Source organism: Ichthyophthirius multifiliis, assembly GCF_000220395.1.
Source record: "Ichthyophthirius multifiliis unplaced genomic scaffold scaff_1120509251309, whole genome shotgun sequence".
In the NCBI taxonomy this organism is placed as follows: Eukaryota; Ciliophora; class Oligohymenophorea; order Hymenostomatida; genus Ichthyophthirius; species Ichthyophthirius multifiliis.
This window is the reverse complement of record NW_004086000.1, coordinates 115,493-130,517: the sequence shown is the minus strand read 5'-3', so window position 1 is coordinate 130,517 and position 15,025 is coordinate 115,493. Positions and strand designations below refer to the sequence as shown.

General features: G+C 20.2%; 2 protein-coding genes across 2 annotated transcripts, besides 7 other annotated features; one reads left to right on the top strand and one right to left on the bottom strand. All coding sequences in view use genetic code 6, as the record gives it.

The window, feature by feature from the left end:
* Positions 1-267: 267 nt before the first annotated feature.
* IMG5_179500 (hypothetical protein) lies at positions 268-2,121 on the top strand (the record flags this gene model as incomplete). The annotated part of the gene is made up of 6 exons (XM_004027589.1): positions 268-796; positions 1,170-1,473; positions 1,570-1,688; positions 1,742-1,840; positions 1,888-1,964; positions 2,059-2,121. The coding sequence occupies 6 exons, from the start codon at positions 268-270 to the stop codon at positions 2,119-2,121; spliced, it is 1,191 nt and encodes a 396-aa protein (XP_004027638.1).
* Positions 1,489-1,556: a microsatellite.
* Positions 1,974-2,056: a microsatellite.
* A 452-nt stretch (positions 2,122-2,573) lies between the features above and the next one.
* Positions 2,574-2,639: a microsatellite.
* A 1,930-nt stretch (positions 2,640-4,569) lies between these two features.
* Positions 4,570-13,220, bottom strand: IMG5_179490 (hypothetical protein; the record flags this gene model as incomplete). The annotated part of the gene is made up of 11 exons (XM_004027588.1): positions 4,570-5,114; positions 5,212-5,730; positions 5,778-5,927; positions 8,457-9,323; positions 9,638-9,808; positions 9,929-10,057; positions 10,115-10,207; positions 10,258-11,841; positions 11,894-12,265; positions 12,683-12,833; positions 12,909-13,220. 11 exons carry the CDS (start codon positions 13,218-13,220, stop codon positions 4,570-4,572), a joined length of 4,893 nt encoding a protein of 1,630 aa, XP_004027637.1.
* Positions 6,666-6,712: a microsatellite.
* Positions 6,800-6,875: a microsatellite.
* Positions 6,918-6,988: a microsatellite.
* Positions 9,550-9,583: a microsatellite.
* Positions 13,221-15,025: the final 1,805 nt, after the last annotated feature.

Genomic DNA, 15,025 nt, shown 5'->3' with positions numbered 1-15,025 from the left:
TGTAAAAATTTTCTTCATGAAGATTTTGAAATTAAAAATCGTGAATAATGGTAAAATAAGTAACAAAAATATTATTTTTAATTATTATGTAAAGGTAAGAATTACTAAGATTCTTATATATTAATAAAATGATTTTATTGGAAGATTTAAAAGCAATAAATCCTGCTATACTTATATATCCAATGACAATAGAGCATTTTATACGAATAATAAGTAATCTAATATATTTATAATAAAAATAAATAAATAAAAAAGCTGAAACTTTTAATGAGGATTAAATAAAAAACTTAGAAAATAATTTAGTAAAATTAGAATCATAAGTAAAAAAAAATACTTTAAAAATAATAATAACTATAAAAATAGATTAACGATTGCAAAAGTACATTAAGTTTTTGGAATACAGGAAAATTAAATAATTAAGAGTTAAAATGCTTGTTAATAATTTTCGAAAAATTAAAATTTGAATTAAGAAGCATAGTTTAAGAATATGATGAATACAATAATACAGTATAAAATAAAAAGGAAAATGTTTAATAATTAAAAGATATATTCCTAGACATTGAAGAAACTCAAATATAGACAGCACATGATTATTAAAATGCAGAAGCCTTTTCAATAAATAGAGAATATTATTAAAATAGAACAAGAGATGTTCATTATAGAAATTAACCTGTAAAATCTATAAAAAATTATGCAAATGGAATAGTTAAATAAATTGGATATGATATTGATTAAGATTTTCCTGTTGAAGTTTTAAAAATACCAAAGTATATCTATATAAATTTAATTTAATTTAGTTTAAAATATAGATTGTTTTCAGACTTTGATATTTTAGAATGTAAATTAAATTCCTTAAATGCATATAAAGAATTAGTTTAATAATTAAAAATATATTCCTAATTATATTGGGTTTAATAATATAGACAGCACATGATTATTAAAATGCAGAAGCCTTTTCAATAAATAGAGAATATTATTAAAAAAAATATCATTATAGAAATTAACCTGTAAATCTATAAAAAATTATGCAAATGGAATAGTTAAATAAATTGGATATGATATTGATTAAGATTTTCCTGTTGAAGTTTTAAAAATACCAAAGTATATCTATATAAATTTAATTTAATTTAGTTTAAAATATAGATTGTTTTCAGACTTTGATATTTTAGAATGTAAATTAAATTCCTTAAATGCATATAAAGAATTAGTTTTTTCTAAATTTTTCCCTAATTATATTGGGTTTAATAATATTGCTGATTCTTTATATAATTTATATTTCGTTGAATTTACAAAAGGAATTTCATTAAAAAAAATAATAAAATAAGGCAAAAACAGACTTAATCCAGGAATGAGTCTTTTTAGATATTGGATGAGAGAAATATTTTTAGCTTTTAAGGATATCTTGCATAAAACAACATATGTCCCTTAACTTCCTATTAAACTAAAAAAAATATTTGTTTATAATAAACTTAAGTAAAAATAATATTTTAAAAATATATAAATATAAATATATAAAATTTATAATAATATATATTAATATAAATATATATTCATATTTATATTTTATAGAGTATATATGAAAAATATTGATTTTCCTTAATTAAGAAGATAAGCTATTCATTCTCATGAAAAATTGGAAGCTACTTTATTGAGAAATTTCGGACTTATTTTAATTTAAATTTTAGGAGGTTTAATTAAAATTTTTATATTTATTTTATAATATATTAATATTTTAATAAAGTATAAGAAAATGAAATTGATATATTAAGTAAATATATTGAATTCAAAAATTTTATTGAAGCTATCTTATTAGCAGAAGAAGATTTAGAATAATTTTTAAGTACTTTTATATTTTGGATTTTAAATTATTTTAAATTAAATTTATAGAAAAAGAGGTACTATAAAGGTTAACATTCGAGAACTTATTAAGACATCATTTATTGGATGAATAGTATTTATTAGAGGTAATTATATTATAAAATAATTTTTACTAAATTATTTTTAAACATTTATAAAATAATTTTTACTAAATTATTTTTAAACATTAATAAAATAAAGGTAGATGAATTATCATTAGTAGAAGATTATGAACATATTTTTAATGAAGATAATGAAAATTGATATTTATAAATAATTAAAAGTACAAAAAGTTACAAATAATAAAACTTATAAAAAAATTTAATTTTATTAACATAACTTTTACAAATATATATTTTATAGCTACAATTTATTTATTATATTATTTTTTATATTTATGAAAGAATATTTTAAAAATAAATTTAAAAAATAATTATCTTTTACATTTATAAATTAAAAAAAATCCTGATAATAAAAAAATTAATGGAACAAGAAGATTGGGAAATTAGAGAACTTTAAATAGATGATGAACATTTATAAAATGATATTAATACTATTATTGATATAAAATAAAATTAAGGTTGCATCAAAAAATATTTAATAAAAATAATTTTTTAATTTGAAATTGTTAGAATATATTGTTATATATAAGCATTTAATTTAATATTAATAATTAAAATATTGAATATATACATTTTTTTTATAATAAAAATTAATTTTTTATCAATTATCATTTATTTATTTATATTTAATTTTTTTTTAAATATACATTTTTTTTTATAAAATTTAGATAAAGACTAACAAAAATAATAAAGCAATAATAGCTCATCTTCATTATTATAAAAAATATAAAAATTCTAGTAAAAAATAAAATTATTTATTTTTATAGTTTAATATAAAATAAATAGTTATAATTAAAAGTTTAATTTTTCTGATTCAGATATGTCAGAAAATTATCCAATAAATTTATTTAATTAATAATATTCGAATAAATCAGATCATAAAATAATAAAAGATTTCAAAAGATAATTTTAGAGTTTAATATGGTTTAGTTATAGATAAAATTTCCCACCAATAACAATAAATAAAAAATAACTAACATAACAACAGATATGGGATGGGGATGTATGATAAGATGTGGTTAAATGATTTTAAGTTAATGCTTAAGGAATTATTTATATTGTAATGTTGAATATAAAAATAAATAAATTAGAAAGGAATAATTTATTAAAATAATTGAAATGTTTATTGATAGCGATTCTTCTTAAACTACATTTTCTATATAAAAAATTTGCTAAAATGCTTATAATATTACAAAGCAATAAAATATAAATAGATATTATAGTTCTTTTGAAATAATGAGTGCATTAGGAGATATACTTGATTCTTAAAATGAATATAATTTATAAATCATTAATTCTTAAATTATTTTTACAAAGAGTATAATTAAATCTTTTTAAGTCAAATAAAAATAAATCTTATTGGTTTTACATTAAAAATTCGGCATAGATAAATTTGATTAAAAATATAACAATTACTTTAAATTGCTTGTTCAAAACCCATATTTTATAGGCGCGTTATCAGGTAAAAAATAAAGAGCTTTATATATTGTAGGTTATTAAAATTAAAATTTGATAGTATTAGATCCTCATTTTGTATAAGTCAGTATTTTATAATTTTTTTATATTTATTATTTTATAAAAAAATGAAGGATTATTAAGAAAAAGAACTTTTAAATGTTAATAGTGTCTTTTATGAAAGCTATTTTTGTAAATAGCCAAAAACAGTTCATTTATAATAAGTTTCTTCGGAAGTTTCAATAGGATTTTACTTATAAAATCTTGATGATTTTTAAAATTTCTGCTCTTATATATATGAACTTAATTCAATCTATGAGAATAAATATAAAGACAGCAATTATATAATAGGATTTGAACATGATGATAATTATATTGATGATTTAAAAGAAATCCCTTTTTCTTTAAATGAGGATTTAATTAATAATTAAATTATCGTTAATAAGAATGATTAAAATGGAATAAAAAATAATAACTAAATAAATTAATAAGAAAAAAAGATTTAGAATATAGATGACGAGTATGAAATAATTGAATGAAAATTAGTAAACAATTTCAAACAATATTTACATATTAAGGATAAAATATTAAAAAATAAATATAAAGAATTGTATATATATTCTTTACTAATATAAAATTTATTGAATAAAAAAAAATCTTTATGTAGTTATTTACTATTATTATAATATTTGTTTATAGATTATTTTATTTTCTCTCAAATGTTTTTTTATAAAAACCCAACCAAACAAAAAAATAAAGGCTATTTCCATTTTTTTTTTTTCTCGATTAAGTTTTTAAAAAAATAAAAATAATTCGAAATGAAAATAATTTAAATTATAATACTTATTTACTGTACATACTTTTATAATTAATATTGAATTTAAAAATAAAATCTATAGATTTTTTATTTTTTCTTTAACTTTTTTTTTAAATTTAATCAAAAAAAAGCATGTTGCTTATAAAATAAAAAATTATAGAAAAAATAAAAAAATCTATAAATAAGCAATATATTTAATGATAAAAATAAATTAAATATTACATTATAATAAAAAGAATAATTAATTTTCACTAAAAATCTATATAGTGCAAATTAAATATATTTTATATATATGTGAATTACAAAGTTATTACTTTTTCAAACTTTTGTTTAAACGGAAGAACTTTCTACCATAACTTTAATCTTTCCTCTTGGTAATTATTTACATTTACTAATTTTTATGCATTTAGGTGAAACAACTTAATAATATTCTCCGTCTATTTAAAAATATGTAACAATAGGTTATTTATTATTATTTTCTTTATTAAATCTTAGAATAAAAGGGCCGCCTCCTTACCCAACCCTATGTGCTTGTCCTTTTATTATTCTTTCCATTCCAATACTATTAATAGAATAAAAAGATAAAAATTCAATTTTTCCATCTCCGAAATTTTATTCTTAAAAAGTATCTTTTATTGGCTTATTATTGTTTTTTTAAAGAGCTAATTTATTTCTGCAGTTTTTCCATATATCATATACACCTTATGAATAACTATTTATATTTAAAAGTAATATATTTATAGGATCTCCTTTTAATACAATATCATCGATGTTTATTTCTTTAAATTAATTAAAAAATTTGGTAAATATTTTAAAAATTATAATTTTTTTACTATTAGAATTATTATTTTATTGTTATTATACTTTTTTTTTCGTAATAAATTAATATATTTTATTTTATGCATTGTTTTCAATGTTTATATTATAATTGGAAAACTATTGATATTTTAATTATAAAACAAAAAACAATTTATACTTCATCGCTTTCTATATCATCAGGTTATATTTATTATAATCCTTATAATACTTTATCCATCTTTAATGTTTTTAAAAAATTTTTTTTAAATCCTTCCCAACAATAAATCATTTTATTAACACAAGTACTCTTGGTTCTATTTTTATCAAATCCAAACCCTATTCTAGCATCAGCACCTACACTCATATAATTGCTTAGTTTATGCCTCAATACATGAATATTTTCTAATTTATCTTCAGAATTTTTTTATTGCATAATTTATTTTTATAAAACTGTTTTTCCATTTTTTAATATTTTTTCTATTTTTTTAAAATGTCCATTCTTTATTAATTTTTTATATTCTTTTTTTATTTAATATTCATATTTTTTTACTTCTAAAGTTTCAACTTTAATATCCCAAATATCAAATTCTTCAATAATTGATTAAATCCATTTAAGAGTCATTTTTTTTAATGTTTCCATATTTTTTCCTATTAACTCAGAAGGACTATTTCCTCCCCATCCTATTATAAATATATTAATTTTTTTTATAAAATAACATATAACCAACCTAATACTCTCGAAAAATCATTTCCTGTACCAATAGGGACTACTCCAATTGGACATTATTCGATATCACATCCTTATTATATAATTTGACTGACTACCCACATTAATGATCCATCTCCTCCACAAACTATTGCTCTTATATTTGTTTTATCTAATTAATAAATTAAAATTTTTCTTATTCTTAATTTTTTTTTTATCAAATTTTATTATTTGTTTATATAAAATACTTTATTCAATTTCTTCCTTTAATTTTAATAATCCTAAATTTCTTTACTCAGGATCAATAAAATTATAAAAATACAACTATGCTTCATATTTTTTCATTTCATCTTTTTCTTTATTTAAATTAAATTTTAATGTTTCAACCTTTTTTTTAAAAATTAATTAAAACTTTTTTTTTAAAAAAAAGTAACATTTAAGTCTAAATATTATTTTGCTTATTTATTTCCACTTTCAGGATTAATAAATAAAAAAAATGTAAAACTGTTACTTTTATCAGTTATTTTACTTACTTATTATTAAACTATTTTTTTTTCTAATTAAAATTTTATTATTCATATATACTTTGTATTTTAATATTATTATAGTGTGTTGCTACAATAGGATCATCGTCTGATTTAAAATGTTTAAAAAAAAAAAATACATATAAATTACTCATTTTAATGTCTTAAATAAAATTATATTATAAATATATGATATTTTGAATTTTAAAAATTAAAAATATAATTAATTGTAAAAAAAATATTGAAAAATATATTTTTTTGTTTTTTTAAATAAATAGTATTATATAAACAGATATAAAATATATATTAGTATACAAAATAATAAATTATATTGCTATATAATTAATTGACTAATTATATTTTTTTTATTAATATATTAATATATAAATATTAAAATTTTTACACTATTAATAAGAAAATTGTTTACAATATTTTATTTTATTTAATTTAACTTATTTTTGTTTTATTTTATTTTATATTAAAAGTTAAATCATTAAATTAAAAATCATATTATATATAACATTTTTAAATAAATATATATAATAAATTTATTTATTTCATTCTTAATTAAATATATATAATAAATTTATTTATTTTTCTGATTTATCATTTTAATTATAAAAAAATACAAAGTTTTTTATTTTGTTTTAAAAATTATATTTTATTAAAAATATTTAATTTTAATGTTTATATTATTATTTAAAATATTAAAAACCATATTTATATTTAATTATTTTTATAAAAATTTCATATGTAAAAGAAAAAAATTCCAATCAAAATTAAAGAATCTAAAACTATCTAACCAAAATTATCTATTGTAAAAGTAAACTACTTATATTTAATTTCAGAATACATAGCATTTCTACATCCTTCTTTATTCGCCAACACAACATAAACAACATATTAATAATTAACTTTTAATTAAAAGCTAAAAACATTACTTTCTCCTTTTATAACTTCTTAAACTATATGAGAAAAATTTATTATTTAATTATTTCCAAATACACCCCTTCTCAAATCAGTAGGATGTGGATGTACTAAATTATCAACCTCTTCTTTGTTTTAAAATTAATGAATTCCTAAAATCAATAAAGCGTCCATATTAACACTTTAAGCACTAATAATAATACTTGCTTGAGTAAAATTAAAAAAAACTTAACCAAAAATCGGTTCTAATGGATTTTCACTCAACTCAATTTTCTTAAGCTACACAAAACCTGTAAAAGCTCCTATAAGTACCTTATCATGACTTTATGAGATTATTTTATTAAACAAGCATGAGTCTTAATCATATTTCTACTAAATAATTTCTGCTTGATTATCATAAACATTCTAAACTCCAGAAAAAGCATAAAAAGTATATTTTTAAATACTTTATGACATTCTGCTTTCGCATAATACAACATCATTTAAAGGATTATAACTAATTTTTTAATATTGCTAATAACTAACAATATCAGGACTTTGACACTATAAATTTGAAAAGCTCAAATAATTTAATTCTAATTATTTCTATAAAGCACTCTAAACAGCATTATATTGTAAAGAACTTAATTATTAACTAAATCCTAATGTAATTTATAAATTTTAGTATTTTCCTTTAGGCTAATTATTACTATCTAAATGCCATTAAGTCTTCCAAGTTTTTGTTTTGAAATCACTTTATATCGAATATTGATTTTAACAAAAATATAGAAACGAAAAATTACTTCTTTAAGGCAGTGAATTAAATTATATATAAAAGGGAGTATTTTTTTCGACATAAACCTAGCCATATTTCCTAAAGTAAAGCTTTTAATAATTTTATGTGTTAAAAATATCATAAAAAAAATGAAAAGAGGCTTTTGTGACAATATCAGAAACGTCTATTTCTTGAAAAGTTTCTTGAAATTGACTTTCTTTAATTATTTCGTAAAAATTAGAATCTTTAAAAAATAAGTTATCTCCATTTATTTCATTTAAAGCCAAAAGCCAAAAAGCCTTCCCTTTAGCACTACATTATAAAGTTAATTTTATCGACTTTTAATCATTTTGAAGACTACTTATGATTTCAGAAATTACGACATTTTCTTAATTCGTTTCTTTTTAAACAATATTAACTTCTATGCTATTCTATTCTAACTTAAAAACTTCAAAATCAACGCCCGAAAGCTCAAATTTTATATTATATTTATTACCTAATTATGCATTTTAACTAACTCCGACCTAAAATGACGCAAAATGTGCATATTTATACCCCACAAAGGCCCTCGTAGGTCCCAAAATTTAAATTTCATTATTCTGGACATTTTCTAAAATTTAAACACTAATAATAATATGATCAGAGGGTACACAAGCTGGAAAATTTATATAAATTTCTGTAGAAAAAGCCCCTTAAGGAACATCAATTTTTTAAAAAGGCAAATAAATAATACACTAAGTTTATAACAAAAGCAAGACCAAAGTTGGTAAAGGGGAAATTTCGGGTTATTCAAAAGGTACAAAAAGTGCTTTCTTTTTCAAAGAAAGGAAATATATATTCGGTGCAGTCGTTATTTTTCCCCCTATATAAAATTCGAGGAAAATATCTCCAGTGTAGATTTTTATGTTTGAACTTTCTTCCGTTTTGTTTTAGCCAGTGAAAATCTTGAATTTCTTGAAACTTTTTTCTTCATCAAAATAAAGTTCCATATCTTCATTAAAATATGTTCCTTATTCGATTTAAAGGCGTATTTTTTTATCTTTTTGTATTATGCCGCGATAAATTTTAATAAACATGAGGATTTCTCGACCTTTAAAAGGCTTAACAATTAATTGGTTGTTTTCTGTTGGGTTATATGTGTACCATTGGAGTAGTTTTTAATCCTATCGAGGCTTTTAAAATGCAAGAATTTGGGGATAAGTAGCTTATGAAGGTGAAAAATCGAATAAAATACGTCTGAGAGTGCTATCTGTGATAAAAAATTGAAATTCAATTGGGAACTATTCATCTATAATATAATCTGGAGACTTCAAATAAAATATTTGCATCCAATATCGAGCCTAATTTACTTAATTATAATCATCTTGAATTAAATTCATTCGAATAAAGCTATTTTAAAATACATATTCGCAAGATGAAGTTAAATTTTTTCTCATAGAATCATTATCTCGGTATAATCTACATTAAAGATTTTATTATAAGTAAGTTTAATCATATTGTAAAGATAGAATTCGAGAATAAAAAGAAGAAGGCACTTTCATAAAAGCAATTCTTCTATTTGATATCGAACGACTTGGTACTGTAAAATTAAAATCTTTTTTAAAAAAAATATTTTTTCAAAAACTTAATCTTTTTTTTTACTTAGTAGAAATCTTTCTTGACGAATATTTTATGTACTCATTGCAAATACAGCATCTTATAAATAATCAATTGATTGAATTTAAATTTCTACATCTGAAACATCTCCTTATTCTTAGATTCCGTTTAGAATGTTATCATCTGAATCAATAGCGAACCATATATTATTATAATTTGAAAGTGTTTGGGGTTATTATACACCAGCTACAACTAAATTATATTTATTTTTAGGTAATAAAATTTGATCTATGTCTTAAACTGGAAAAATTATTAATCTTTTAGAATTATCAGAATCACTAATACATAATATTGGTTAATTATTTAAACTACATTATGGGAAATAACCTTATCCAATAAGTCCTTTCTAAAAAGTTTATGAAAATTCGATATAAATTCTAGAATTTATGCTCATTTTAGTCAATTAAGGTATAAAAGAAAACACATATACTCCATCGAAACCTAAAAATTAGATATAGAAATATTTTTTATTTATTTTAAAAGTAATATATATATTACCAGGGGCATTAAAATATTTATTAATTAATTTAAGATTTTCACCTTTAAGAATATAAGCGACTTTGGATAAATTCAAAGTATAATATTAAATTGCTTATTTTTTTTAAAAAAATAAAAAATTTATATAATAAAAATAAATATACGCTTCAAAGTGGATTAAATAATAATATTTTAAGTTTAATTATCAATCCAAGTGGCTTAAAAATCCGTTTAATTTTCCCCATCTGGTCCTTTAAATCCTTCGCATTCCATTTTAAAGATTCCAGCTGAAAATCCTCCTTTCATTCCTATATCAATACTATTAAGCTATGTATTATAATTAATATACGAGAATTTATTAGAAGGTTTCAACCTTTCAACATCTTTCAAATATACTCCTTCAGGAAAATAATTTTTATATGTTGCATTTTCCAAGACCTAACAAAATACATTATTTAGCATTTTAGGAGATGATAAAAATCCTAAAGTAAACCTAACAATAGTATCTTTTATAGTATCTCTCGTTAATTTAAAATTCCAACTAACTTTACTGTTTGCCCCTTATATAGGAGTAGAAATAACAAAATCAGTTAATTCCATATAATTCTAATTGCCACTCGGATTAGCAGTAGCCATAGGAATATTTTTATTGCCTGCAGTAGTACAATCATCCACAACAAACCCATTAAACAATATTTTGGAAGTAAAATTTTAAGTTGAAGTAATGCTTTCTTAATGAGAAATACAAAAAAATATACTATAAACACTATTTTTATCGAAAATTACTGGAACATCATCCTTCAATTTAAGTTCGAATTCGATATTATCCCCAACCACAAGATAAGTACAGTCTAAGAAATCTTAAGAAATTTAACAATTTGGTGTACTGCAAGTTGCATAACAAGAAGTAGAAAATTAAATGCCAAGAGGTTTACTATTTAAAATGAGCTATATTTTAACTTTTTAAGTTTTCAGTTTCATTTATATACTTATACTATGCTTGACTTCTATAGAAATATATTACATTGAAGTATTTTTAAAAAAAGCTCCCCAAGAAGAAACTGAGCAAGCATTTCCGGAAGACCCGTTTCCTATTCTTAGCGCCTAATTTTTAAAGGCCACAAGTTAACCAGTTTTTGTACTCCAGGAATAAGAAAATGTATCCGCTAAAGGATATAACTAACCAAAATAAAAAGGAAATGTTATTTTATCAAAAGTAACACCTTTTCCAATTTACCCATCTATATAACCTAAATTATCATAAGGACAATATGTTAAATAATTATAATATTGATTATTCTATAAAACTACTTTATATTTAAACTATTAAATGCATTTTATAGAAGGACTACTATTGCCATCAAAGGCGACTATTTAAGCGCTTGTACCGAAATAATTTTCTTTCAAGGAACAAACAGTGAATCCACTTCCTTAGTTTAGTTAATTATTTATTTAAACTTAATTATTACTATCTGTATGCTCAGATAGGAAAACAAAACTATTCAATTCTTAAACCGGCCTTATTTAATTTAAATCCTTAATCCCATAACTTGCCACTATATTGTTTAAAGAGGCGAAATTCTAAAAGTCACTTAAAGAATTCCAATCTCCATTACTATCAATAATAGAATTTACATCTTAGAAATATCTATTATCAGTAGCGAAATTTATTAATTATAAAGAAGCACCGAAAACACGAATAGTATTCAAAACTTCTATATTTCTAAAAGAATTGAATTAAATTATTGCTATTATTCAAAAATAATTTTTTATTTATATTATTATTAAAATATATGAAACCTAAATTAATTGTTTTAGGAATTTTTCCAGGATACAAAAGTACAGGAAAAACAGCTTAAATTTCGTTATCTAAATTTATAGAATCTAATACTATAAATTATTATAGTTGCCAATTATCATCATTTGCCTAAATCAATACATCTCCGCCATCAGAAAAGAAATAGCATTTTTTAGAACTTCCTCCACACCCTTCTTCTGTCTAATTATCAACGAAATCGAATTAATTTACACCAAAAAACTTCTAAACAGACTTGTCTACTATAACAGCTAATTTTAAATCATTTCCAGTAGCACCATTTTTTTCCCCGGTATTAAAAGTACCACTAATTCTTATAATTGTAGGTATTTTTAACCCATAATTTATTGATTAGCCTTTTTTGAAAATATTACTAAAACCAACTTAAAAGGGAGAATTTATATATTAAGGATATATAGTATAACCATTTATTAATTAACAAGTATTTATTAAATGCTAATTAATATTTGGATTAGGAGAATACATAAAACACAATAGAAAATCCAAAACTCGGTCATCAGCAACAAATTGAGAAGATTTAAAAGTTGGTTTAAAAGAGACGTTTTGTAAACCAAAACCTTTCGAAGATCCTCCAAAAACTGACTGATCAGTAAATATTTCAAGATAAACGTAATTAAAAATAATATTTTAATTCACGTCTTTTTAAACTGCGATTTTGTTTGTATTTATATTTGTATTATATGGAGCAAATTTACTAGCTTTTTTATTTTTTTAATATTTTTATATTTATTTATAAATCAAAAAAATAATACTTGCTGCTAAATTTTCTTTAATTTCAATTCCTTTTGGTAAATCTATATCAGATATTTATATTTCCTATTGATTATAAATCATTTTCATATAAGTTTTTTATACATAAGCTGTTCCATCATAATAACTTTATTAATCTTAACTAACAGAAATCTATTTATTTTTAAAAACACAAATAAAATAATTAAAATTTAAAATATAATAAATATATAAAAATAGGAAATATACATAAAAAATTAATCTTTAATTATTAATAGTAGGGATAATACCAACTTTTCCACCATTAGAAACATTTGAATTGAAAGCATTTAAAAAATTTCCACTTTAAGGTCCTGAGCAAACAATATTTTTCCCGAAATTTTTCAATCCATGACTCCCACTTGAATCTAAATAATCTTGACTTTCGAACACCTAAACAGTGTTCAAAGGACTTTTTTTTTCCGTAATAGCGTATAAATTACCTTCTGAATCTTCCGAAAAAATTTACAAAGCCCCGAAATTCTATAACTACAATTTATCACTATTGGATAATCCTTACATATCATTAGTATACGCAACTCTTCCTCCAAAAAAATAATCTGTATTTTTTAATAATTATCCTATTCCTTTACAGATTACAGTCTATTAATTTGATTAAAATTTGCATTTTACCTAACTAGGATTTTATTTAGGAAAATTATGATATACTGAGCCTTCTAAAAAAGCCTAAGCCTTGAAAAACTATACTTATATCTAAATTTTTGTGTTAATTAGTAAATCTTCTTATATTTAAAATACTACTCTTACACTATTATATGGTTAAAAATTACTAGTTGAACTACTTGGAATATAAATTCCTAAAGGAAAATTATAAAGTTAATTCGAATTACTTGTATATTCGATTCCATGCATTAATTTTAATGATAATTTAGAAAATTATACATAGTTTACTTTCAGAAAATCTAAATAAGAGCCTATTTCTTATACTACAGAGTTCAAAGGTTATATTGTTTCACAAATAAAGCCTGCGTTCTGGACATATTTGGAAGGGTTTTTTACTTTTAAAGTAATTGCAATATGATCATAAGTGGTAGAATCTACAAAATAAAGCTCTTAAGTACAAAAAACAGAGATAGAATAATCATTTATGGATTAGCATTTGCAGTCATCTTGATTGTTTTTATTTTTTTTGTTTATTTTGCATAAATTTACATCTAAAAATGTAAATTAAGGGTCTGAAAATTAAATTTAGTACTTAACTCCACTATCTTAAACTAAATTAAAAGACGTTATATTCTTAGAAGCTATTATCTTTATTTATACATAATATATTCCACCTTAAATTTAACTATATTACTTTTTATATTATTTTATTTTTTTTAAAAAACAAATATATTTATTTACAATACTATCTTATAAGAATGTAGGTTAAATTTCTAAAGTATTTTAGGAAGGAGGAGAGAGTGCAAAAGACCCAAAAATATTATTTTAATCAATTTCTATAGAATTCGATAATGTAGAAGTGACTATAGATACTTTTAATTGAGCCTAAATTCCTTATATTTGTCCTTTTTATAAGTTTATGGCCCCTTTTAAAGTAGCTATATACCAATTATATGGTAATAAATCTTAAGTGAATTAGAAGTGATATAAATTATTTTATGTTGTAAGTGTATTTACTTTAGAAATAATTTTTTATGTCTATATTGTGTCTGTTATTGTTAATTCGACATCATTTATACCGTTTAAATAATGAATTTAGTATGGAAATCGGATTCTTAGATAATCTTTTGTAGTTAAAATGTTTTCAGTCATGAATTTAAATGTATATTCATATGCTTGGTTTACGATTGGTTCCAAAACTTTTATTGAAGAACCGTAAATTTTATAATTTAATATTTTTTAGATTATGTTGATAAGAATAAATAATAAGTACTTCATAAATAATTTCTTATTTTTTTTGTTTAGTTAATGAATTTGGATTTTTTTTTAAAAAAATTATATTTATTAATATTTTTTTTTTTTCAATTAATACAATTTAAGAGTTAGTAAATATTATTCGATATTATATATATAAATCCAACAATAACCAAATGTTATTAAATTTATAAATTAAAAGTAAAATATTAAATAAAAAAATATATATTTTAAACTAAAAATAAGTTTTTTATTGAAAAAAAAAACATAAAATTATAAAGAAATGTATTTTTAAAAATTTTAAAAGTTCCTATTTAAATACGATATTAATATTTATTAATTAAAAAAAAAAAATATTAAAATACTTAATTTAATTTAAAACAAAAAAATAAAGAGTATAAAATAAAAATATTAAAAAGAAAAAAAAAAATTAATATAATATAATATAT